The sequence below is a fragment of the Thalassophryne amazonica genome, chromosome 16 (genome assembly GCF_902500255.1).
Source record: "Thalassophryne amazonica chromosome 16, fThaAma1.1, whole genome shotgun sequence".
NCBI lineage: Eukaryota > Metazoa > Chordata > Actinopteri > Batrachoidiformes > Batrachoididae > Thalassophryne > Thalassophryne amazonica.
The window spans coordinates 65,857,345-65,885,337 of record NC_047118.1 but is presented as its reverse complement, the minus strand read 5'-3'; the positions used below and the strand labels follow the sequence as shown (position 1 = coordinate 65,885,337).

The window sequence follows — 27,993 nt, the reverse complement described above, 5'->3', positions numbered from 1 at the left end:
TTAGCTGTAAATTTGTCATTTTCAAATGAAGATTTCTCCGAATCTGAATGACAGATCTGGGCTTCCAGATTTACTTTACATTCAGAAGGATCTCATGTGTAAATGTAAGTCATTTTTTGTTCAAAAAATCTGACTGCATTTTTTTCAATGCAGGTCTCCTTTAAAAACAAAACAACAACAACAACAAAAACTTAAAATTGGTTACAAAAAACAGAAAGCCACATCCCATCACCATTTCAGCAAAATGTCAAGACTTTGGCCTGACTTTGGCTGAGCTAACAACGGGAAACATCTAAAGATGTGCAAAAAAATAAATAATTACCCAGGATAACAGAAAGGGGTACACTAAATTTGACAATCTGCGTGATGGCACAGCGACATTGTGCCATTTGTTTAGGGAGAGCCCTGGTTTGTTGATGTTTAAAAACGCAAATGTACTTTTTATCCGATTACTCGATTAATTAAAAGAATAATCAACAGAATACTCAATTACTAAAATAATCGATAGCTGTAGCCCTAGAATCAACCAACTGCTATCCAACGCACTTCAATTAGGCATGAGGTCACATGTGATGCAGTCTTGGAGGACACAGGTGTTTAATAAAGATCCATGCTGACTGAAGACGCTGGAACAACACCACACTGAATGCTAGAAAAAAGGAAACTTACCTGGTTCAGGAATCTGTGGAATATTGCGCAGACCCAATAACATCTACAAAGACTGGAGAGGCACCTGGTAATAAACTGAATTTTTTAATCACTGCTCCAACAGAGTTTTGCTGCTACTGCAGTGATGTGCATTCGCATTTCATAATTAAGTCAGTTTGGAATGTCGCTGCCACGGTATGGTTACAAATCTATCTGCTACTCTTCCTCTCTATAATAGTATGTCTAGTGTATGCATTATGGTGTTGGTGACTTAAAGCTACACTCTGGGTGCTACATATGGTGAGAGAATGTTTATTCAACTCTGTGGCATTTCGTTTGGTCAGCAGTTTAGTAAAAGCATTTACAGATTACATTGGAATTTTGGGGTTCTTTAGTTAAAAGGTGGTAAAATTTTGGTGTGGTCTGAATCAGCCTTATCTGCCCCACCCCAATCTCTTTCTTTAACTTCTTCAACACTGCAGAAAGCATTTCATAGCATTCTCACCTTATGATGTCACAAAGATCTGATGGGGTAAAAATCGCCAAGTACACCTTGTAGTTGAATATCTTTTCAACTAAGCCATTAATTACTTGGTGCATAAAATATCAGAATAGAGGAAAATGTTCATCTCCATTTCCTAGACATAGATATTCAAATGTTGAGCTTTGTCTGACCCCTGGTTAAATGCCATGACCCATGTCCTCAGGCAACGCTGCTGACAGGCAGAGAGAAGGTGGAAAAAGGACAAACTACAGGTGTCTCTGGATATTCTGAGGGACAGTTTCACTGACTATCAGAAGTCTGTGAAGGAGGCAATCTATAAGCTCAGTTGTGAATCCATGTACCTCTGTTTTGATGGACGCTACAACTATGACCTGTGAGGAATTTCTTCAGTTTTTTTATTGATAAAGTCTCATCAGTTAGACAGAATGCTAATCAGAATTGTAATGTTGAATCGTCTGTTACTTGTGCACATTCTGCTGTGCTCACGCAGTTTGAGCCTGTTTCTTTTTCATCCCTTGATGAAGTAGTGAAACACACAAATCCTATGGGTTGTCCTTTGAATGTTGTTCCAGCTAAAGTGCTGAAGAAGGTTTTGAATACTGTTGGTGTGGGTCTCCTAACTTATCAATGCTTGTCTTAGTGTATAGTCTGTTCCAGCTGGTTTTAAACATGCTCATGTTTAACACCTTCTAAAAAAAACCTCACCTTGACTCGTTAATTTTATACCTGTGTCACATCTGCCATTTCTGTCTAAGGCTGCACTTAAGTGGTTTACATTGTATTTGGCCAAAAGGAGTTCTTCTGTTATGATTGGTGACCTCTCCTCATCAACTGATTCCCCTATGTTGTGGATTGTGCCACAGGATTCTATTCTTGGGCCTATTCTATTTTCGCTGTACATTTCAATTATAGCCCAGGACAATCTGTCCTTTCATTGCTATGCGGATGATCTGCAAATCCATCTGCCTATGTGGACTAATGGGAGTGATGCATTATCATTATTTAATTGTATTCATGATGTAAAGCAGTGGCTGTCCCAAAACTTCCTTTGCCTGAAAGATGGTAAAAGAGAGACCATTGTGTTTGGCTGTTCTGGCATACCGAATGCTGTAACACCAAACTTTGGTGCTCTGGCTAATTAATGTAAAACCAGCTGTCAATAATTTGGGAGTGATATTTGACAGCTGTTTTGAGGTTTGATCAACAGATAAACTCTGTTGTAAAAGCAAGTTTTTTCCAGCTTCATCTTCTGGCTAAAGTAAAGCACTTCCTCAGAAGATGTGATCTTGAGACAGCCATTCATGCTTTCATCAGCTCTAGACTTGGTTATTGTAATGCACTTTATACTGGCATTAATCATTCGTCTCGTGCACGTCTCCAATTGGTGCAGAATGCTGCTGCTTGTCTTTTAACAAACACTTTTAGACGTGAGCATATTACGTCTGTCCTGTAACTCACTCCACTGGCTTCCAGTTCATTTTAGAATTGATTTTAAGATTTTAATGCTTGTTTTTAAAGCTATTTATGGCCTTTCACCCTCTTACCTGTCTGAAATGTTAACTTTGCGCACTTACAGTAGGACATTACGGGCATCTGGCCAGCTTTACTTAGATGTTCCGAGGTCAAAATATTAATTCTGGGGTGATCGTGCTTTTGTGGTAGCTGGCCCCAGACTGTGGAGCAAGCTACCTCTCAACTTACACACTATTTCTGACCTAGCACTTTTTAAATCTAAATTAAAGACTTATTTATTTAAGCTGGCTTTTAACACCTAGTGGTGAGATGACATGTTCTTTTTTTTATTTATGTGCTGTTTTTACTTTGTTGTATGTGTGTTTTATTTTTATGAATCTGTGTATGTACTGTTAAGCACTTTGGACACCATCTAGTGCTGTAAAGTGCTTTATAAATAAATGTTGATTCACTGATTGTTCAATCAGTAGCTCATAACCTAAAAACTTTGTATTAACACAAAAAGAATAGAAGCATTCTTTTTTGTAGAATAGTTTTCTACAGACTGTCTAATTGTTAACAATGCAGATGTGTTCTAAAATTAGTGGTGAGAAGAAAATCAAGATCCCAGGTTGGTATGCAGATGCTATCTCTGAATTTCTTGTCTTAAGTGATCACTTACTGCCTGTAAAGGCGATCCAGCGAGCATATTTGGTGGCTTCGCGGCGCCAGTGTGATGCCACCAGTAGTCCACAGGTGACTGTGAGGGAGATGATGCCCATGATGATGAAGAAAAGTGTGGTGACCCACTCTGGAGGCAGCCGGGGCGGAATACAGGTCCGGTCTCGCCCGTGGATGGTCTGACACTGACGGACTAGACCAACTGTGAGGGCGCCTGCAGAAACAGACTGGCTGTTACTAGACGTCTACAAGTCCTACAAACAAAACCAACAAAAATGAATAAATTCATAGCACATGCTCACAACATATATTCTTATGTTCCAAACCTGCAATGGCCAAATTACTGAAAAGAATTTATAAGAACTGCACTAACACAAATTTGCACTAGCTTTGAACTTCCATTAAGATTTTCCAAAACAAACCCAGGAGAATTCAGAAAATGCAAAACCAAACAAGACATCCAGATGATTGCAGTGCCTCACCACTGCCTGCAAATTGTTCAACTTGGCTTGACGTCATCAGGTGATGTCACTGATGTCGTTGGTATGATAATTTGTTACCCCCAGGACAGCAGAGGTCTACACAGCAAACGTCTCACCTAATTCCTGAGATATAGTCAGTGACATATCTTAAATAATAACCACTAATTTGACCTTAACCTATAATCTATGAGTGTGACATGACCTGAGGTAAGAAATGATGGTCCATGGAGTTCAGCCTCCACACTTGATCGAAAATGCTCTTTGCCTTTTGAGGATCTCACCACAGACAGACAGACAGATAAACAGATATGGCCACGACAACAGCCTCTTTCCACCTTACAAAGAGGCTAATGGTAAGGACATCAGTGAGTGTCAGTGAGAAGATCCAAAAGACACTGTACAGCACAACTTTAGACTTTAATTCCCCATGGGTTCAGTAACACACACTTTAACCATGCTCAGATACAGCAAGTGGAATCTTTGTATCTTTAAATCCCAATCTTAAAAAAAAAAAAAAAAAAAAAACTACTGCCAAGTCTGTCCTTCAGCGGTCAGATAGAGAGAAATTTTGATTTATATATTAAAACTGCTACAAGGGAAGAACACTGGGATAAAAGCCAGGGTGCAAAAGCCAGTTCATACAGCAGGAACATGTTCCAGCAGGGCAGCCACTCTGAAGGACGCCGCTCAATTAGAGCAGGACCTCATGGGAAATTTCTACCAGAGTAAGCAGAACAGAGTGGCATGACTCAGGTCTGTTATGAGCATAGGTCTCGGGCAACTAAAAGTGGGCCATGCACAGGGAATTTAATTCACAGTATACACACACACACACACACACAGGCTGGAACAACATGACGGTATCATGTATTATGTAAATGTGTCTATTAAAAAAGTACTGCGTATACCGCATCAATGCATTTTATTGTAATGGTGGGCTTGAGACCAGAGGGTCCTTGGTGCAAATCTGTGTCAGAATGGAAAATCACTAAGGTCCCTTTGGCAATGTCCATAATCCCCCAGTTGCTCCTGGTGTGCATCTGAGCGCTTTGCATGGCAGCAGCCAGACATCAGCATAGGAGTGTGTGTTTGAAAGGGAGCATGCAAGGCATCAATATGAAGCGCTCTGAGCTTCTGATTCTGAAGGAAAAGCCCTGTAAAAATGCAGTCCATCTACCATTTATGACCTCATAAAATGGTGTTTTTAAAACTGAGCTGGCCTATCAAATGCTGCACACAAGCACCTCAAAAGAAAACATCCCAGGTGTCTCCTACCTCAAAATGACCAACAGCAGCATAAATATTTGGCTTCTGGAGTTTTGTCTGATTGTTGATTGGTGGCCAGTATGTGTATGCGTTGTATTTCAGAGAACAAGACAGCAAAGACTAAACAGAGCAGGTGCTAACAGCAAGTATGCTGACAGCACTTTAAAGTGCATTAGTAAACAGTACACTAAACAATGTAGATTACCATGACCATTACGCTCCACGCTGGCGTTAGCAACCTTTACAGAGAAATAGCACAAACACACTTCCTGTTACATTCAGCGCTAGCCATCGAAGTAACTGGACTACATTTATATAGTGTTTTCATGGTCAAAGCACTTAGGCTAACAGTGATGCCTCACATTCATCCAGTCTTTCATTCTCTCTCTCTCACACACACACACTCACACACCTATGTCAGGGTGCTGGCAAGCAAGGAGTTGAATTGCACACCAGAAGAAACCTTGCCCAAGGTCCTTGCTCTTAAATGAAAAACAGACTGCATTTATGCAACGCTGTTCCATCTGCATCAGATGCTCAAAGCGCTTTACAATTATGCTTCACATTCTCCCATTGACACAAACACACTCACACACTGATGTTAGGGTGCTGCCATGCAAGGCGCTCACTACACACCAGGAACAACTTGGGGATTAAAGACCTTGCTCAAGGGACATTACTGATATTCCAGCCTGACAGGGAGTTGAACCAAGGATTCTCTGGTCATAAGCCCACTGCTTGACCATCACCTCCTCGAAATCAAACTTAACACCATCCACAGTAATTTAAGGCAGAACACCTTTCCTAATTAGGCAAATTTCCTAATTAGCCAAAACTATATAAATCTTAACTTCCATTTTGACTAGTGCCATTTGGTAAAGCTTGAATTTGTGCCGTCATAGATTTCATGTCAAAATATGACACAAATTTTATTTTCTGTGTCGTTCCGTCTCACAAAGATGCAAAGTGAGGTGCAAGCTCCCCCCAGTCATTTCCATCTATGCTTTTTATGATTTTACATCCCACAACTAATCTACAAGGTTGGCAGGAATATTTGTGTGTGTGTGTGTGTGTGTGTATATATATATATACATACACACACACACACACACACACACACACACACATATATATATGCGTGTGTATATATGTAATGCTAAAATACCCTTGGCGGTATGAGCATGTAATCAGTGAAAGAGTGTGTAGAAAGAATGTGGCCTTCTAACCTCTTAAAATAGGTCAAGGTTAGCCATCTTTGAACCTGTCCAAGGTATGTGACCCAAGAATGCACCCTGTGAATTTAAAGACCCTGCCAGTAATAGGACTGAAGTTATGGTGAGTGTGCAGAAAGCATGCCACCTTTTGACACCTTGAAATTGGTCAAGGTTAGCGGTCTTTGAACTTGTCCAAGGTCTGTGATCCAAGAATGCTCCCTGTGAATAGGGCTGCAGCTATCGATTATTTTAGTAATCGAGTATTCTATCGATTATTCTGGTGATTAATCAAGTAATCGGATAAAAAGTACTTTTGCGTTTTTAAACAACATTAGTAGTCCAGGGCTCTCCCTAAGCAATGGCACAATGTCTCTGTGCCAAAATCTTAGTAAATCAGAAAAAACATGCACATCTGAGATGTGTTAAAAAAAAAAAAAAAAAAAAAAGTTGATGGACTGGGTCCCTGCTGGGTTTTTCTTTTAGTCCTCTTTCTCTGCAATTCAGCAGATGCATTTCAGCTGGAGATTGAACATGCAAGCCTCGCAGTCCGTTTTTTTCTTATTATTTTATTTAAGTTACCGTGTTTGTGAAGCGTTGTGTGTTGCCCAAAAAAGCAACAAGAGAGAGACAGAGAGAGACAGAGACAGAGACAGAAAGAGAGAGAGAGAAAGAGAAAGAGAGAGAGAGAGAGAGAGAGAAGCCGGCTGCCCAGTCAATAATCACTCCCCACATCGAACGGACCATGTGTTTTTTAAAAATAGACAAACACACAGCTTTGCTTAAAATGTGCAGTCAGTCTAGTTCAGATGATCAGCATGGACCCTCTTTCTCTTAAAAGGCTTTATTTTACTTTGTCTGTCACGTTGGAAAGCGGTAGCTTTAGGCGCAAATTTGATTAGCGTTTTCAGAGCAAATGGGCATGCCCTAGTCTTGTTTTTTTTGTTACAGCGCCACACACAGGCCTGGCATATGTGCTACAACATTAAACAAAGCTTCGAGGCAAATTCTGTGCCTCGAAGCTTTGTTTTTTTGTAATCGAATTCTTCAAATTACTCGACTAATCTTTCAGCCCTACCTGTGATGTTGAAGACCCTGGCAGTAATAGGACTGGATGCTGAGCACAGACAGACAGATGGACGCAAGGTTGTAGCATTACGCAATGGCTATATTTTGGCCTTAGGTAAAAAAGAAAAAGAAAGAAAAAAATTATACATACAGGGTGTCCCAAAAAAAAGTACCACAAAAATAAAGCCATACAAAATCTCTGCACTTTTGGATACTGATATCTGTCATATATCATCTTGAAGCATATCTCAGGGAATTTTATCCCTGGTGGTCATTTATAATTTCACCTGTTTGTAAGAGTTTTGGCATTCACAATGTGCTCAATATGAGCACCGCTCCACTGGTCTGGATAGATCTTTAGTTAACACTGTGAACAGTTCTGTCAGCTTGAAACATCTTTACAATCCTCCATATTGTCTTTATGTCTGGAGCTTTTCTAACTGCAAAATGAGATTGATATTGCCGCTGGGTTTACGCAATCAATTTGGTCTCAAAGTAGAATTCCACCACTTTCCCTTTTTGCTTGATTGTAAGAGGAATCCTCATTGGATCAGCCTCAAACCACATTTATAGAAATTACTCACATATATCTTGATGTCTGACAAAAGAAGAAGAAGAAGGAAAAAAAAAAAAACAGAACTCAGATTTGCCATTGCAGAATTACAGTCAAATGATTTTGTGGTACAACCTGTACATACATACCCATCTATCCATTTTCTATACCCGCTTACTCTAATCAAGGGTTACAGGGGGCTGGAGCCTATTTCAGCAGTCATACGGCATGAGGCGAGATACAACCTGGACAGGACACCAGTCTGCCGCAGAGCTACATATATACAGCCAAACACATTCACACATGCATGCACAGCTATGACTAGTTTAAAGATTCCAGTTCACCTAACCTGCATGTCTTTGGATGTGGGAAGAAGTCCGAGTACCCGGAGGGAACCCACACAAACACATGGAGAACATGCAAACTCCACACAGAAAAGCCCCAAACAGTAAGCAATCCCACAACCTTCTTGCTGTGAGGCAACAGTGCTAACCACTAAGCCATCGTGCTGCCCTATTATATAAGTATTATTACAGGGCTATACGCTTAGCTTTTTAGAAAAAATTTAGGAGCACAGATAAAAATTTAGGAGCACTGTGAAATTTCTTGATACAATTTTATTATTAACGCAAAGACACATACTGTACAGAGAGTACCTTTTCTACACACACATGCACATTTTATATGATTCTAATGTTGTATTTATTTCATTTTTTTACTTCCTTTTCTATCATTATTTACATCATTGCTTTTGTCCATTTCATTACTTTTTGCTGTGTATTTCTTGTATTATTTTAAACCCTCACAGACACATAACATCCCCGTCCCACTTTTTATACTCAGGTCGCCTGCTACGCTTAGCTACATTCAACCAACGGTCCACACCACACACTCTCACACTCTTGTCGATTTGTACAGATGTGGGAATGGTTTTCTCTATGGGATATACAGTGGTCCCTCGTTTATCGTGGGAGTTACGTTCTAAAAATAGCCCGCGATAGGCGAAATCCGCGAAGTGGCCAGCGTTATTTTTTAGAATTATTAGAGACGTTTTAAAGCTGTAAAACCCCTCACTACACACTTTATACACTTTTCTCAATCAGGCATGAACATTTTCTCACTCTCCTCTCGTGTGTAAACACTCTCAAAGTTCAAACTTGAGTAGAAAATTCCCGGCCCCCCCAATCCCCAATTCAAGGGGGTACCTATGCTTGTTCCCCATGTTGAAAATATACCCCCTATCTAGGGAAAACCTTCAGACAATCACCCCCCCTATCATGGGCTTTTTTGCATGATATTTTTTTATAATTTTATTTTTTACTGGGGTCTGACGAAAAACTACCCCCTTTTTCGAAAATCTCGGGAGATGGTTTGTAAATAGGGCTGCCACAAACGACTATTTTGATAGTCGACTAGTCAACGATTATTTTTGCGATTAGTCGACTAATTAAGGTCTGCAGCATTTTCAAAGAAACGGGATGAAAACATGAACATTTCCAAATCAGTGACTATTTCTTAGACTTCATTTACATCAATTATTCAGAAATACAAACAGTGTGGTACTTTATAGTAAATGTGTGTCAGGTAGGCAGTTCTCAAAAACTAAATGTCCATGCTGGAAGGAGACAAGTGAGGGAAGCCACCAAGACACAACTCTGCAACATTTTTATTTTTATCTTCATTTTATTTATAGTCCCAACTTTTTCTGATTTGTGGTTGTTTCTGTTACATTTCTGAAATTACAGAACTGCTTTAAAGAAAAGTGTGAACATTTTATTGAGTTTTAAAACTCTGTGGTGCAAATGCAAACACCAAACTCTTATAAAGAGGAAAAAATACCTGGACATGTTCAGGAAAACTGATATAAACTGAACAGAACAATGCAGGCTGATTTGACTCCCCATATTTTTTGTATAAATAAATCAGAATAAAATAAGAGGTAACTCACTTTGAAATGAATAAAACATTTAGCTGCAGCTTATAACAACTTTGGAAAATAACAAAAATCAGCAGCTTGTATTTTTATTCTGACTCCAGTTCATTTAGTGTGATGAAGTCATTTATTTCTCCTCATCACTTAAGATTGAACAAATAAATACCTTTGGAAAATAGCAGCTGTTAAATTTCAGAGTTCTCACCTGCTTTTTGTGATCTGTGCCTCTGAACATCACTGCAGCAGGGTTTTATTTTTTTATCCAGTGTTTGCGTAATTTTTCCTCAGTTCATTCATATATTCTCATTTTTTAAAGATGTTTTTAAGGATATTTGATCGTTTATTTCATCTCATGATGTATACGACGCGCACATGGTGTGAACAGGATGGTGCCGTCAGAAAAACACCGGTAGAGAAAGAGCAGAGAAAAGAAAAGTAAAGAAAAGTAGTTTTTTGTTGTTGTTGTTTTGTTTTTTTATGTTCACTCAGGTTAAAATCCTCTCTCCCTGCTCCGCGCTCGCTGTGTCATGTGCACTGATGGTTCTCAGCAGAATGTAACGTCTCGTGCCTCCGTTCGCAGTCTGCAGCGAGATGACTCGCGCACACACACACACACACACACACACACACACACACACACACACACACACACACAGACCTCCGGTAAATTGCGCATTTTAGAGGGCTTTGAACAAGACGGCCATGGTTTTAATCAGCCGTCTTATCCAAGTTTGAACATTCAAATTAAATGGCATGATTACTGGAGGAAAAAAAAAACAGCTTATATCTTAACCGTTAGGAGAACCACTGCGCACTCCCCAAAAATATGACTTTATAAACTTCCAAAAATTAAAGCAAAATAATCCCTCTTCTTTGGAGCTTATTGGCAGCTTGCAAACTAACACAGAGCATTACCGCTGCCAACTGTGGAACTGAACGGGTGGATTCTGACGTATGTTATCAAAAATAACCCAGAAATCTTCCCCACGAGTAAAAAAACAGATTTCCAGTAATTTCCAGAAAACTTTCATCACTGTTTTTAACTCGTCTGTCCTCTTTTTAGCTGCTGCCACACTAACAGCCAGATGACTTAAAGGGGGGAAGCACACACACATAAATATGTTTGCAAAACTTATGTCATCACCATGCTTGTGAGACAGAGACAATACGAACTGAGTCAATCAGATAAATGCTTCAGTCGCCTAAGGAACATCACTGAAATACATAGATTGTTTTGACCAGGTTTTGTTCTAAATGTGGCTGAAAATTAACTCACCACATTGGGCAAGAGATAGGGCATGGAGCACTAGTACAACAGCCCAGCTCACTTACAAATGTCGAGCGAACAAGCGTTACTGTTGAGCCATGAAAACCTTGAAATATTAATGATATAAGTTATGGTTATTATTTATTGGTATGGTAACTAAAGGATTAATTGTGAAATCAGAAAATAAGAGTATTTGAAAAAAGAAAAATAATTATCAGTTGCAGCCTTAATGCACACTAACAAAGTACAGAGGTGTTTTTGAATTTCAAGGGACACATTCTTCAACATCATTTGATGTGGAGACATGCGACATCTGTGCATAGAGGAGTTAAAATAAATATTTAAAACCCACAGGTAAGGCAATGAGACAACCTCCATGCTATGTAATCATTAATATGCCTCACGACATCGTTGTCTAATGATTCTTACAATCCTAAAATCTTTAAATCCTTTGTTGTTAAGAGTACCGTTAGTCCCATGAATAACAATGAATTTCCAACTAAGACAGTAACAAGTGGAATCTATAACAGTCACACTCACAAATTATTAAAAGTAGACATAAACTTGATAGTTTGCAAAACCACTAAAAAAGCTGATTTTTAGTCTTTGACTACAGGTGAGATCTTTGTAGTGTGGGGGGAAATGATAAATTCTGTATGAGTTCACAGACTTGAGTAAAACCCACTCATCAAAAAGGGAAGCTTGTGTGAGCAATATCATGAGAGTTCAACTCTGCCTCAGCAGACAGTGGGTGTCTATATGAAATAAGCACATAAGCAAGAATTCAGAAGGCTGAGCGTGTTTACTTGCACTGACTGGTACACCAATCTGGATATTGTTGTTACAGCCTTTGCACAAATACACAATGGAATAAAGTGGCCTTGAAGTCAATCACAACTGTGAGAAAAAGGATCCTTGTTATCCCAGGGAAAGTCTGGTTCCTTATGTCTTGCAACCAAACATTCTTGCAGCCTGACCAGAGGAAATCCTGCCCCTTCTATTAAAAACAAAATGAAACAAAAAACAAAAAAACACGCATACACGTACATACACGCACACACACCTTGTCCAGTGACAACCAAATATTAAATGAACTTTTCTCACCCAGTACAAGCAGTCACCGTGTACACGATCAAGTGTACTACTGTTTAAAACATTCTAATCTAATTACATTTGTTCCGCAAATCTGATTGGTTAATCGTATGAGACTTCAGACCGTCGCAATGATGGTGGCAAAATATTTGTCCTATTTCACATTTGATGTATTACTTCGTGCCCTGACCGCGTTGCTACGCAGGTGTCAATAATGGAACTGTCAACCGAGAGCGAAAGAAACTGGCGGCGTGACAACAATGACGAAATGCGTATATTTAAGATACTATACGAAAGTACTGATGTGGATTCTGATACAGAATTACTCAATGCAGCTGACGAGATGGAGAAATCTGTGGGTCTGCTCACAGAATTTCCAGTTTGGCATGAAGACTCTGTTGCTACGGTGAGCCTTGACGAGCCAACCACACCCCTTCACAATGATTTGGAAAGTGGCCAGACGGAGAGGCATCTCCTCCAGGTCGAATTACTTACAGAAAAATAAACAATGCAAACGATGGAATTGGGATACCAGAAAACCCCACCTCAGATGATCCAGAAACACTTTTAAAAGACTTCATGGTCTCTAATCTCAAACTTCCTTCCGCCACTGTTGACAACGTCACTTTTCATTGTGTGCACAGACTCGGTGGACCCAAGACATTACAAACATTAAGGGTTGACATTCTACTAATAACATCAGAAGACTTTTCAATCTCATCAACAAACCACAGCGTAGCAATACAATAGTGGTGTCATTGGATGCAGAAAAAGCCTTTGACAGAGTCAGCTGGAGTTTTCTTATTAGAGTACTTCATAAATTTGGTTTTGGGGAATTATTTATTTGTTGGATCACAACTCTATATAACTCACCAAAGGCCACAGTCACAACAAATGAGATTACAACTCAAAATTTCACATTGCAAAGACGGACTAGACAAGACTGCCCACTCTCACCACTATTATTTGCAATATTTATCGAACCACTTGACCACAATATGTCAGAACATTAACAACAAGGGTATCAACTCCTCAATATCTGACCACAAAATCAATTTATATGCTGATGATATCATACTATATCTCCAAGAATCCTCACAATCGCTACAAGAAGTATTTAAACTGATCACTACTTTTTCACAATTATCAGATTATTCTATTAATTGGTCAAAATCAATGATACTTCCTTTAACTGAGGAGTCATAGAATCCTGCACCCCAAGATCCACACTATACCTTTCCCACTGGCAATATTAAGTACCTAGGCATAAAGATGTCCTCTAAATTAGGAGAGCTGGTTCACCTGAACTTTGTCCCACTCATTGACAAACTCTGTAATGATTTGAAACAATGGAACAACCTCCCCATCTCCCTATTAGGACGAATAGTAACTATCAAAATGAAAATATTACCACAAATTAATGAGCTTTTTTCAATTATTCCATTCAACCCCACAGTTAAATGGTTTCAGTTTTTAGATTCTGCCATCTCAAAGTTTTACTGAAAAAAATAAAAAATAAAAAAGTTAAAATTAGTCTAGCTACTCTTCATTAAAATAAATCTCAAGGTGGTCTGGAAGCACCAAATTTTCTCCATTACTATCTTGGTAACCAGATACAATACTTTATTAAATGGATTCATCCTAATTCATTCCACAGCTCCTGCACAGAATTAAAAAAGTTAGAATGTAACATCAAACTCTGAGATTTACCCTTTATTACTACTTCCATTAAACGCCATAAATGTTTTAAAAATCCATTGATTTCTTCCACTCTGACTGCCTGGTAGAAAACTTTAGAAATTAAAAACTCAGAATGGAAATCTGTATAGATGCTCCTATTTGGCACAACCCAGACTTCAAGATCAATAAAGTAACTCTTCATGTCAGTACATGGGAACAGAAAGAAATTACACACCTTCACTACCTCTTTCAAAATAACAGGTTCATGTCATTTAATAACTTGATACAGAGGTTTGAAATTATAGGAGGAAATTTTACTCATTACCATCAAGTAAAGCATGAAGTAATGTCAAAATTTCAGACACCCGCTCCCTGTAGTGCGCCTCTCCTTTCCGCCGGCTGTTTGGGTGCCTCACATGTCACAGCCTTTTAATGCACTTCACTAGATCAGCACTTGCACGCACATTATATTAGATTTTAAGTAGCGCAATATAGGGTTCATATAAGTTTGCAGTCAGGTGTTGGTGATGGGTTTGCAGGGCAGTCTGTGGCACAGCTGTGCGCTGCAGCCTCTTACAGCAGCCACCATCCACCGCTCCTGCCCTGTCATTTTAATGCACACACTTTATTTCTACACATTTAGAAAGCACATTCACCAATTTAGAGTCGGAATCACTAGGCGTTTGGTGGGTTTGCAGGGCAGGCTGTGGTGCAGCACTGTGCTGCGGCCTCCCATGGTGCTCTGCCACCTGCCATTCCTGCCCTGCTTCTAATGCAACACTTTATCTTTGCTCACTTAGGGGGTCGCACACATCAAGGGGGATTAATTATAATAACAAGGGTGGGTTTGTTAGGTAGGGTAAGTGTGGCATTTGCGGTCGGCCCCGGATGGTCGTGGATGCCTGGGGCGCTGGGTGGTCCATCTGTCCGGTTCTGCCGTGTTCTTGGGGCCCTAGCCTGGGGCTTGTGGAGGCCAGGGTGCCTTGGCCTGTTGGGGGGGAGGGGGTGTTGTGGTGAGGGGTGTGTGATGACACTGGGAGGGTGGACAACCGCTGGGAGGATGGGGGTCATGATCTCCATGGGATGGGGTGTTGTCCCACTGTCCCGCTCTCGCTTGGGCCGTCTCTTGATCTTGGGGGGGGGGCTCCTGCTGGCTGCGCAAGACTTTGACTGAGCTCCTGACACCAGGAAAGATCCAAAACTTGTAAAGATGTGAAAAAATAAATAATTACCCAGGAAAACAGAAAGGGATGCACTAAATTTGACAATCTCCGTGGTAATGCAGTGACACTGTGTCATTACTTAGGGACAGCCCTGGACAGTTAATGTTTTAAAACGCAAAAGTACGTTTTATCCGATTACTCAATTAATCGCCAGAATAAATCGATAGAATACTCGATTACTAAAATAATCGATAGCTGCAGCCGTAGTTCACATGTGCTCCTTGAGCAGTACAGTTACTGCATTGTGTTATGGTATAAACAGTTTGACAACAATCCTACCTGAATTATAGCTCGGCAACAACGGAGCAAAAAGTTTGACAACAATCCTACGTGATTTATAGCTCAGCAACAATGGAGCACAGCAGGAATCATAAATTGACGTCAGGCAGCGTGGTATTGTGTGGATGTGGTATCCAGTCACGGTAAGTACCATAACATTGCCTCAACTTGCATGAAAACTACTTCCTTTCTGCCTCCAGTGGGCTACGCCGAAAATCCGAGAAAAAATTAAACGTTTTTTTTTTTAAACATGTTTAATTTTTTGCATCTGTTTCGTGTTGCCCTTTGCATCCCAGACTGATTTGTCTGGTATATGCAAGGGGTTTTTAATGGAAATACATTATGATGGGGTGGGATGTTTTGTCCAATGTGAGCAAAAATCCGTTATATAAAATCTTTTATATACGGTGTTTATTACTTGGAAAACCATACAAAAGCATTGGGACTTTCGCTTTTGTCCAGTGAGTGTGACTGTGCAGTTTATACGACTGTTTAGTGCGAGTTTTACTGTCTAACAAAATAATGAAATATGAAGTGTCCACTCAGATTCCTCCCATTGTAACCTCAAAGCTAATGTTTGTGATGAGAAAGAGCTTAATTGTACTCAAGGAAAGAACAATGGTATTGAAAAAAAAAAACCATTTAATTCAAAAGAATGCATTTACAGAATTATAACAGACATAGTACTGTGCAGTTACACTTGAGCATGTACGCAGAATTCACAGTCTGTCTCAATACAGAGACAGAGAATGGTGTCATTGTCAATTCACAGTGCATATGGATATTATAGTTCATTTCATCACTGTGGTATGGACTGAGAACTCATACTATCATCACTGAGTGGTAGGCTTTACTTCAGGCCTGCAATACACAAGAAAACACATTTGTGCATGTGATTGGTCTACAAGCAACGTCTGCTTCCATAAAACTAATACTCTTCCAACGGCATGTCTGATATTCTGGTGCAATACGAGGTGCACAAAAATGTGAGGTACACAAAAACGTGACGTACAGCAAATGAGACATAAGAGAGATTTGTTGGAACTGTTAGCTACTGCTTGAAGTGTTCAAACCAAGATGCAATGTGAGTACCAAACAGTGCACTCGAACTCATAGCATAGTTCCAAGCTGGTTCTGTTAACAACTGGAATGCTACAGAATGTGACGGACACAAATAGTAACGTACCATGTCTGTGTATTATTAATGGACTTGATATCAAATACATTCAAAGAAATAGCTGACCAACTATTAGCTAAATCTTAACTATACCTTAACTAGTGACATTCCATAAACAGCTGCCCTGCATCATTGGTATGTCATCTCTAGGGATGGGTATTGATAAGATTTTATCGATATCGATGCCATTATCGATTCTGCTTATCGATCCGATTCCTTATTGATTCCCTTATCGATACCTCTTGTGAATTTTGTACTAAAAGTAGGCTTTACAGGTTTTCTATGTATTTCATTGAATCTTAAAGAAAATAAATATGAAATTGGTCACTGTATCCTTGATCTCTGGACATAAATAAAATAAACAAAATGGTGTTTTGCTTTGAAGGTATTAATTCCGACTGGATTCTATCATTCTAACTTGACTCGGCAGAGAGCCACGCAATGTTTGGAGCTGTGTGAACGGAATGGAGGATGATTCTCGTTTCTTTCTCGCAACAAGACAGGAGTCCCAGTTACTAACTTTAATCCGCACAAAAGTGACTCACGATTTCACATATTCAGGGATGAAAGTGGTGAAAAACAAAAAAAGCTGAAACCCAAAATTACCCCCCCAACACCACGTGCATGAAAATGTTTGAATTCTAGAAGCTCTGAAATGCAATCTGGGACTATTCCAGACAATAAACTGCAGTGAGTGCAGCATCCATTTTGGTGAGGAACCCCCCCCCCAACTTTCCTTATTCAAATTCATTCCAGTAGTATTCTGCTCTTACAAGGATGCAGCAGTTTTCTAGCTTGGCAGATAGTTCTGGAGGAAATCACTGAAGAAATTAACACACTGAAAATATGGTTTGATAGAAACAAACTGTCATTAAACTTAAATAAGACATGGATGAAATGGAGGTGTAAGAGTCACTAGGTGTTTACAGGAAACACTTATTTATTTCTGCATGTATGTATGTATGTATGTATGTATGTTCGTTCATTGTTAGTTGGTTTTATATTTTCTGTTGTGTTTTTATTCAGGTTCTTTTTGTCTCTTTCTCTAAAATTGTATATAATCATTAGATTAGTTATTATTACTATTATTGTTGTGCTTGCTATTATTAATATATAAACAAAAATAAATTTAAAAAATTTACAATTTGTAATACATTTGACTCTTTTACAACAACAAACGCTTGACAGCTGCAACTGCTTAATGCTAACTTTAACATTGAAAATGCCATAGACATGCGAACGTTTTAGCATCGGTTCAGTTTTTAACTTATAAAATACATCTATCAACTGTTTCAGAAGACCATAACAGGTCGGTTTAACATAAAAAAGGTAAATAATACTCACAGCCATATGCTCTTTAGGGTTTTAGCGGGGGAAAGCAAAAGAAAAAAAATTAATCAACGAAGCAATGATTGAAGCACTGCTTCAATCTGCGAATCACTGCTTTGATTGGTTCAAAGTTCAAAGCAAAAGCCCCGCTGCAGAAAAGTTGATTACAGACCCGCTGCAGGGTCTGTAATCAATGTAGAGAAATTATAATTTTCCTGACAAACACCCCCAAAAACAACGGCCACTCTGAAGGACCGATAAGGGAATCATTAAGTAAAAAGGTTATTGATGCCGGTGGATCGAACCATTTCTTAACGATACCCGAAAGGAACCGGTTCTCGATACCAATCCCTAGTCATCTCTGGGGTGCACATTTTGTGACATACTCTAACAGCACGACATGGCCCACCTCTGGAAATCTAGATACTGTAGGATGACCATGCTGCACAAACATTTCAAGCATATAACGTGAGGTTGTCCTGAGGAAAAAACTTACATTAAGCATCTTTGTTGGTATCATTAATAGCTGTACAGGAAAATATTGTACTCGTTAAACATCTGGCGACTGTGGAGAAAGGCTGCTGTAATGGAGTGATTTCTAAAGTGAATAGCCAAACTAATGATGCTACTCTGCTACACCCCATATGGGGATTTTAAAACAACAGATGAACTTTCCAGCACATAAATATATATATATATATATATATATATATATATATATATATATATATATACACACATATATATATATATATATATATATATATATATATATACACACATATATATATATATATATATATATACACACATATATATATATACACACACACACACACACACACACACACACACACACAAACACTTTTTGGCCATAATGAAAAAAATGTATTATTGTTTTACCTCACAGACTGGCATGTTTTTCTGTAGTACTATGAATTTTTTCAAGTAGCTGGCACTGCATCAGAATATTTTCCAGACACTTTTTAAAACCCTTTTCAAATAAATGTCCTTCTAAACTGTGAAATTTTAGATATTTTTTCATGCTAAATCCCTGCGTAGAATCTCAGAAAACAATGGGACCCATAGCAAACTATATATCACAGCGATCATTGGGAAAACAGCCATCACCTCCATCTCAGTTGCCAAAATTAAAAAAATAACATTGAAAGATATATAAGCCTGAGAATGAAACAAAAAGTGAGTGTACATGTTCCCATGCATCAAGCCAATGCACCTTTTCATTTGAAAACAAACTTGACAAAAAGACCACTCCCCTCAATCACCAGCCTTATTCAAATCAAACACAGAAAAGCTGGCACAATTTTAGGAAATGATAAAGAAAGGTCAAACATTTAGACGGTTCGATAAACCTACTACAAAACAAGCCACCAAATGCTTAGTGTACTTTTTTGCAGTTTCTCTCTCAAACAGCTAAATATTCATTTTTAAATTATGTCCACTTTCACAGTACCGTAATTCTGTATTACCCTCCAGTCAGCTCAACATAATCAAAATACTCCTCTCACCATGTCTCAGACCAAATGAGAGGAAATAGAGACCATCACTGCTCATCCATCACACCATGATTCTATCATTAGAAGAGCTTAAGGCTGCTGTTTTTGTACACTGGAGAGATGAGTCAAACCAGCTACTGAACTGAGGTGGGCGGCAAGCAGGCAAGCTAACGCTGCTGGTTCTGCTGCCGCTAAAAGCTTTGACAGAGCCCACCTACACTTTCCATCCATTCTTTGATTCTGATTGTATTTGGCCCTTTTTGTTGTACATTTCATCCCGTATGTGCCCACATAGTTAAATTACAAGAGGACAGCATTTGTTTTTGAGTTATTGTCAACACAGCAAGGCTCGGACGGTCTAATCCACATACAGCCATGTTTGCTGTCCAAGCCCTACCCTACTACAGCACATTGAAAAGTCAGGCATTTTGCTTCATCCTAAAAGATACATAAAAATGTAAGAATCTGCAAAGGTATTATTTTAATATAACCATGAACATGGAGAAGGGATGGATTGATTGATCGCCTCGGTTGTTGCCATCCAGGACCCAAGGTAGTTCTGTGGTGTAGGGCATAGCTCGGTAGTAACAGAGTGTCTTAATTAAGAGAGTGGCGACATAATGAGTCAAAAAATGAATAAATAAATAACAACAATCACATGACTCACAGTGCCATCTTGGTTCCAAAACAGCTTTGGCTGTTAATCTGTCTGCAGGTAATCTTCTTTATTTATTTGCTGAAAATGCTGGGTTGCTGTGCATTTGGAAGCACAAATGGACACAACAAGGGCTTCAAGATGTACAAATTCCCTTCAGATCCAAACAGAAGAAAAATTTTGGAAAATAAAGTCAGCCGTGTGGGATGGAAGCGACTTCATCATCAATGTTTAGAGAGGTAAATTTATTGTTTAGTCCCATGTGCAGTAAAACTCGCCTAAACAGTCATCGTATAAACCAGATATTCACAGTCACTGGACAAAAAAGTCCCAATGTTTTTCATGTCATAAATACCATGTACAGTGGTGTGTAAAAGTCTGTGCACCCCTGATGATTTCCATAATTTTCCTTTATAAATCAATGCTTGTTTGGATCAGCAATTTCAGTTAAATATATCATATAGCAGACGAACACACAGATATTGAGAACTGAAATGAAGTTTCCAGTGTTTACAGAAAGTGTGCAATAATTATTTAAACAAAATTAGGTAGATGCATAAATTTGGGCACCCTTGTCATGTTATTCATCTGAATACATTTAGCACTAATTATTAGAACACAAAATTGGTCTGGTAAGCTCACTGACCCTTGACCTCCTTACACAGGTGAATCCAATTATGAGAAAGGGTACTGAAGGTTGTCATTTGCAAATGTTTCCCCTCTTTGCATCTCTTCTAATGAGTGGCAACATGGGAGCCTCTAAACAATTCTCAAATGACCTGAAAAAGACTGTTCAACATCATGGTTTAGGGGAAGGATACAAAAAGCTATCTCAGAGATTTTAGCTGTCTTTTTCCACTGTGAGGAACATCATGAGAAATGGAAGACCACAGGCACAATACTAGTTAAGGCCTGAAGTGGCAGGCCAAGAAAATTCTGAGATAAACTGAAGCAAAGGATGGTGAGAACAGTCATAGTCAACCCACAGACCTGCTCCAAAGACCTACAACATGATCTTGCAGCAGATAGCGTCTCTGTGTATCGTTCAACTATACAGTGCACTTTGCACAAGGAGATGCTGTCATGCAGAGGAAGCCTTTTCTGCATACACGCCACAGAGTTGCTTGAGGTATGCTAAAGCACATTTAGACAAGTCAGCTTCATTTTGGAATAAGGTGCTGTGGACTGATGAAACTAAAATTGAGTTCTTTCGACATAACAAGGGGTGGTATGCATGGCTGAAAAAGAATACCTGCAGTAATATTTGGAGGTGGTTCCATCATGCTGTGTGGCTGTGTGGCCAGTGCAGGTACTGGGACTCATGTTAAAGTTGAGGGTCACGTGGATTCCAGTCAATATCAGCAGATTCTTGAGAACAATGTTCAAGAATCAGTGACAAAGTTGAAGTTGCGCCAGGGCTGGAGCTTTCAACAAGACAATGACCCTAAACACCGCTAAAAATGTGCTAAGGCATTCATGCAGAGGAATAAGTACAATGCTCTGGAATGGCCATCTCAGTCCCCAGACCTGAATATTATGGAAAATCTGTGGTGTGATTTTAAGTGGGCTGTCCATGCTCGGAAACCAACAAACCTGACTGAACTGGAGATGTTTTGTAAAGAAGCATGGTCCAAAATACCTTCAGCCAGAATCCAGACTCTCATTGGAAGCTATAGGAAGTGTTTAGAGGCTGTTATTTCTGCAAAAGGAGGACCTACTAATTATTGATCTATTTTTTATGTTGGGGTTATGCACCTGCCTAATTTTGATTAAATAATTATTGCACACTTCTCAAATATCAGTGTGATCATCTGCCATATGATATATTTAACTGAAATTGCTGATCCAAACAACCAATGATTTATAAAGGAAAATCATGGAAATCATCTGGGGTGCCCAGACTGTTATACAGATTTTGTTTAACAAACTTTTTTGCTCACATCGGATAAAATGTCCTGTTCGATTGCAATGTATTTCCATTAAAATCCCGAGCAGTTTGGGCGTGCAAAGTAACAGAGGTACAAATTAAAGTTCAGCGCTCTGACACTCGCCGATTTGAGTAAACTGGGACTGGAGTCATTTCCCTGATTAAAAGTCCAACCGTTTAAGTTTTTCACACCGTGCTCAAACTCAGACCAGCAGCCTGGACGTGCACCTGTTAAATCAGACACAAAAGGCTGTGATTTGACACTTTTCTGCTTTCAATGCTTTGTCTGCCATCATATTTTAATAGTTTTTGCAGTGCACATGCTGTTTACAAGTGGATCAGAAAAGTCTGCACATTTACAGCATGAAGTCAGCAAAAGAGGAAATTGTACAGCTTACCTTTGATTTGGAGGTGATGATTGTTGAAAGAAAAGCTTGTTGAGGGTCAAATTAGTCTAGAATAAAGCATAATTCAGTGACGGAGAACTTTAAAACTGTCACACGCGTCATTGCAAGACACGGAATTACAGAGCTGCAGAACGTGACGGACACAAATAGTAACGTACACAGACGTAGTAATGTCTGTGTATCATTAATGGACTTGATATTAAATTCATTCAAAGAAATAGCTGACTAACTATTAGCTAAATCTTAACTATACCTTAACTAGTGACATTCCATAAACAGCTGCCCTGCATCATTGGTATGTCATCTCTAGGGATGGGTATTGATAAGATTTTATCGATATTGATGCCATTATCGATTCTGCTTATCCATCTGATTCCTTATCGATTCCCTTATCGATACCTCTTGTGAATTTTGTACTAAAAGTAGGCTTTAAAGGTTTTCTATGTATTTCATTGAGTCTTAAAGTAAATAAATATGAAATTGGTCACTGTATCCTTGATCTCTGGACATAAATAAAATAAACAAAACGGTGTTTCGCTTTGAAGTTATTAATTCCGACTGGATTCTATCGTTCTAACTTGACTTGGCAGAGAGCCGCGCAGCGTTTGGAGCTGTGTGAACAGAACGGAGGATGATTCTCGTTTCTTTCTTGCAACAAGACAGGAGTCCCAGTTACTAACTTTAATCCGCACAAATGTGACTCACGATTTCACATATTCAGGGATGAAAGTGGTGAAAAATTAAAAAAAAAAGCTGAAACCCAAAATTACCCCCCAACACCACGTGCATGAAAATGTTTGAATTCTAGAAGCTCTGAAATGCAATCTGGGACTATTCCAGACAAACTGCAGTGAGTGCAGCATCCATTTTGGTGAGAAAAAGACATGGAATTACAGAGCTGCAGAAGCATAAAATCATTAAATTCATGAAATAAGTCATCATAAATTGGAAATTTATGTAAATTTGATAGCTTAACTATTTTTTAATTTATTTTGATAGCACCTGCACCTGGATGTGTTGTTTATGTGGTTAAATGATTAAAAAAAAAAAAAAAAAAGTTGAAATGACCGGTTCACCTGAGTCTGAAGTCAACATTAAGGAAAAATTCCATTCATATGATTAATAACCACCTTTGCATGAACTTAAGTTAGTCCATGCATGGGCACAGCTTATGTACAGCTAGCTACACGTTAGTTACTGTGCTTTGTTTATTCAGTGATACAGATATTGTTTATAATGTAGCAATGTATGTGTATACATGCTCGATGGATTTCAGAATGGCTATCGTATAGACTGTCATATATTTCCTGTACATTTATGTACATTTCCATGTACATTTTGATTAAGATGAAAACTGAAGATTACCAAAAAAGAGGGCACTTGTTTTCCCATCAGGCCTCTTTGTTAGATGTTGGTACCAGTTTAATTTGAAGTTCCAATGAAGACCTTTCATTTGAGACCAACAAAACAAAAATCAAAATATGCCCATATGCCCAAAAGGGGGCGCCAAAGGAACATATTTGGTAAAAATAGCCGGACAAGGGATTTTGGGCAAAATCTAAAGACATTGTGGTGTTGTTCTTTGCATCTCAAGGAAGCCTAACATTAGTACTACCAACGTGCCAAAGAGCATTTTTTCACATGACAAGGCAAATAAGGTTAAATGCACATCAAAGTCAGCACACTTTAGGTACATTTTGTCCAAATTCCATTTTTTGGTAATTAATTGCATGGCCCCCAGGAGGTTAATTTCTTCAACTGTACATCTCACATAAACTTTAAGACAGAATAAACAAATTCTGAAAATATCAAGTTAATATCTTTTCTAGTTTTTGATTTATGGCCAAGTAAACATGATCACAAACGGAACACAAAGGGTTTATACGGACATGCCCCCTTTTTCAAACCCCCATAGAATCTAAACAAAACAAGATATTGAGCTGCAGCCAAGACCATTCTTCCTCTCTTAACATGAGCTACAAAATATATCAAAACCAGGCAATTCTAAAACTATAAAACTGGGACTTTCCCTTATTTTGGATGATTTCATATGGAATGATCCGCAAGCACTGATGGCCCTTGCTCTGCCACTCTCCTAGCTCTCTCGGTAGCAGCAGATGTTGGTCACCACTGCCGAGAGAAAGGACGTCCCAGGTGTCCACCCACATGAACCACCTCAGATTTGGACCCGGTGTAACAGTATATCTTCACCCCTGGATATCGTCTCCCCGGGATTAAGATATCTTCCCCCTCACCCTGAAAATCTTATTATACTGACAGTATGACAAAAAAGAAAATAGTACATTTATGTTAGTTTTTCAACACTGTAAATGCTGTAATAAACATTTTACTTAAAGTTTTATCTATTTGTAATCATACATAACTATATTCAGCTGGTACTAATGTAATCATTAGTGTTTGACCTTCCTGTGACCTTGACCTTTGAGCTTGATACTTTTGTCTGCTGAAAGGTATCTCCATAGGACTGCTATATGTGAACTTAAAAACTGTGCACATTTTTTCTTGATGACATCATCAAATGACACCATAACTTAAAACCTTTGTTATACTCTGGATCCTCACATCAAGCCCTTTAATTTGGTGTATTACACGACATGTTTTACTGTGATCTCAAGTTTGACCTAATTTAGGTGACATATGACCTCAAGCAAAACCCTGAAGGTCAAGATTAATTGCTTATCCAAGGTAATGGTTTATGGGCAAGGCCTATGACTATGTTCATGGCAAATTTGGAGGCAAAATTTAAAAAATTGCGACCAGCAAAGTTGTTTAGTTAAATTTAGTGTTTGACCTTCCTGTGACCTTGACTTTTGACCTTGTGCTTGATCCTTCTGTGTACTGAAAGGGACCTTACTAGGGCTGCTACATGTGAAGCTCCAAGAGACCTGTGATGTAAACTGTGTGCTGCACAGCAAGCTAAAGGTGAAAAATGCAATGATTACAAACAAACTAACATACATACTGACAAACATATTTTGTCAAAATGAAGATACTGGGGGGGGATAAACTGCTACACCTGGACACCCCCATGCAGAAAACCCCTCAGCACAGCACCAGCAGAGAGAAGACCTTCTGTGCTCTCCAATAGTTCAATCTTTCCTTCAGATTACCCTCCAAACAGCTTTCTTCCCCCATGCCCTTCATAAACGGTGCCACCTCCAACAGAAGGCAGCAGCAGTTACTCCTACAAACTGCAAAAACAAGAGATCTTTTACGTTCAACAGTGGCTTAAGTGCCAATCAGTTTAATGCTATGTCCTGGATATTAAAAGTGAGATTTCAGATCTTCTCAGTTGAAAAATTCAGCATCAAGAATCTTCTGGCAATCACACACTAGATGTGTGAAATAAAATAAAAAAAATTGAAATGAAATGTAAACATGTCATGACTAGGGACGGGTATCGAGAACCGGTTCCTTTCGGTTATTGTTAAGAAATGATTCGATCCACCGACATCAATAACCTTTTTACTTAATGATTCCCTTATCGGTCCTTCAGAGTGGCCGTTGTTTTTGGGGGTGTTTGTCAGGAAAATTATAATTTCTCTACATTGATTACAGACCCTGCAGCGGATCTGTAATCAACTTTTCTGCAGCGTGGCTTTGCTTTGAACCTTGAACCAATGGAAGCAGTGATTCGCAGATCGAAGCAGTGCTTTGATCATTGCTTCGTTGATTAAATTTTTTTTCTTTCGCTTATCTTAATTTTCCCCCGCTAAAACCCTAAAGGGCATATGGCTCTGAGTATTATTTACCTTTTTTATGTTAAACCGACCTGTTATGGTCTTCTGAAATAGTTGATAGATGTATTTTATAACTTAAAAACGGGACCGATGCTAACATGTTAGCATGTCTATGGCATTTTCAATGTTAAAGTTAGCATTAAGCAGTTGCAGCTGTCAAGCATTTGTTGTCATAAAAGAGTCAAATGTATTACAAATTGTAATATTTTTTAAAATTATTTTTGTTTATATATTAATAATGATAGCAACCACAACAATAATAGTAATAATAACTAATCTAATGATTATATACAATTTTAGAGAAAGAGACAAAAAGAACCTGAATAAAAACACAACAGAAAATATAAAACCAACTAACAATGAACAACATACATACATAAATAAATAAATAAATACATACATACATGCATGCAGAAATAAATAAGTGTTTCCTGTGAACATCTGGTGACTCTTACACCTCCATTTCATCCCTGTCTTATTTAAGTTTAATGACAGTTTGTTTCGGTCAAACCATATTTTCAATTTGTTAATTTCTTCAGTAATTTCCTCCAGAACTATCTCCCAAGCTAGAAAACTGCTGCATCCTAGTAAGAGCAGAATACTACTGGAATGAATTTGAATAAGTTGTTTTTTTTTTCCTCACCAAAATGGATGCTGCACTCACTGCAGTTTATTGTCTGGAATAGTCCAAGATTGCATTTCACAGCTTCTAGAATTCAAACATTTTCATGCAGGTGGTGGTGAGGGTAATTTTGGGTTTCAGCTTTTTTTTTTGTTTTTCACCACTTTCATCACTGAATATGTGAAATAGTGAGTCACTTTTGTGCGGATTAAAGTTACTAACTGGGACTCCTGTCTTGTTGCGAGAAAGAAACGAGAATCGTCCTCCGTTCTGTTCACACAGCTCCAAACGCTGCACGGCTCTCTGCCAAGTCAAGTTAGAATGATAGAATCCAGTCAGAATTAATAACTTCAAAGTGAAACACCATTTTGTTTATTTTTACTTATGTCCAGAGATCAAGGATACAGTGACCAATTTCATATTTATTTACTTTAACACTCAATGAAATACATAGAAATCCTGTAAAGCCTACTTTTAGTACAAAAGTCACAAGAGATATCAATAAGGAATCGGATCGATAATGGCATCGATATCGATAAAATCTTATCAATAGCCATCCCTAGTCATGACCTCATTTGACATCATAACTGGATGGCCTGTCGAAATTCCTGACAGTATGTATTAACAGGGACAAAACATTTTTAAGTGCAGTAAAGTAGTTTGGACATGTGATAAGAAGAGAATGCAACAAAATAAACTCGAGCACCGCACAAACGTCCGCCAACACTAGTTTCCATTTCCATGTTTTAACCTGGGGAAAAAAATTTCAAGGTCAAAGTCCTGTTAGAAGTGGCTTTTCATAAGCTAAATTAGATGTGATCAAATGTCAGGAGTATGGATTTAGTTCATGCACTTGAATCAAAGTTTTTTTGCGGTGTTGTCAGGTTTTTTTCCCCAACTTTTTCAGTTTCTGAATTCTTTTTCAGATCATTTTCACAGAACATTGGTTATCTCTGCTATGCACAATTTGGATATTGGCTTCCAACTGATAACCAAAAGATCGACAAACAGGCATAAAATTGGGACCTCCATCCAAATTTGGTGGTGTTGTTGAATGCATAATAGAAAAAAGCGATTGAGGCACTTTTGATTGAGATATAATGCAAAATGTACACCAAATGGGCTTTTCAATATTAAATGCAAATGTACACAAAACCCACAATCTGGATCAGACTTTTTCAGGTGATAGTGAGTGCCAGTCTGTACCTCACTTTCAAATATGAGAGTGATTGGTGCACGTTTGATTAAGATACAATGT

The 27,993-nt window shown here is 38.6% G+C and overlaps 1 protein-coding gene across 1 annotated transcript in view; it reads right to left on the bottom strand.

Moving 5' to 3' along the window:
* Positions 1-27,993, bottom strand: part of LOC117527354 (uncharacterized protein C16orf52 homolog B) — a 92,744-nt gene that overhangs the window by 29,901 nt on the left and 34,850 nt on the right. The window contains exon 2 of the mRNA XM_034189661.1: positions 3,288-3,500. Within this exon, the coding sequence (XP_034045552.1) occupies positions 3,288-3,500 (213 nt within the window). The remainder of the gene's footprint in view (positions 1-3,287; positions 3,501-27,993) is intronic.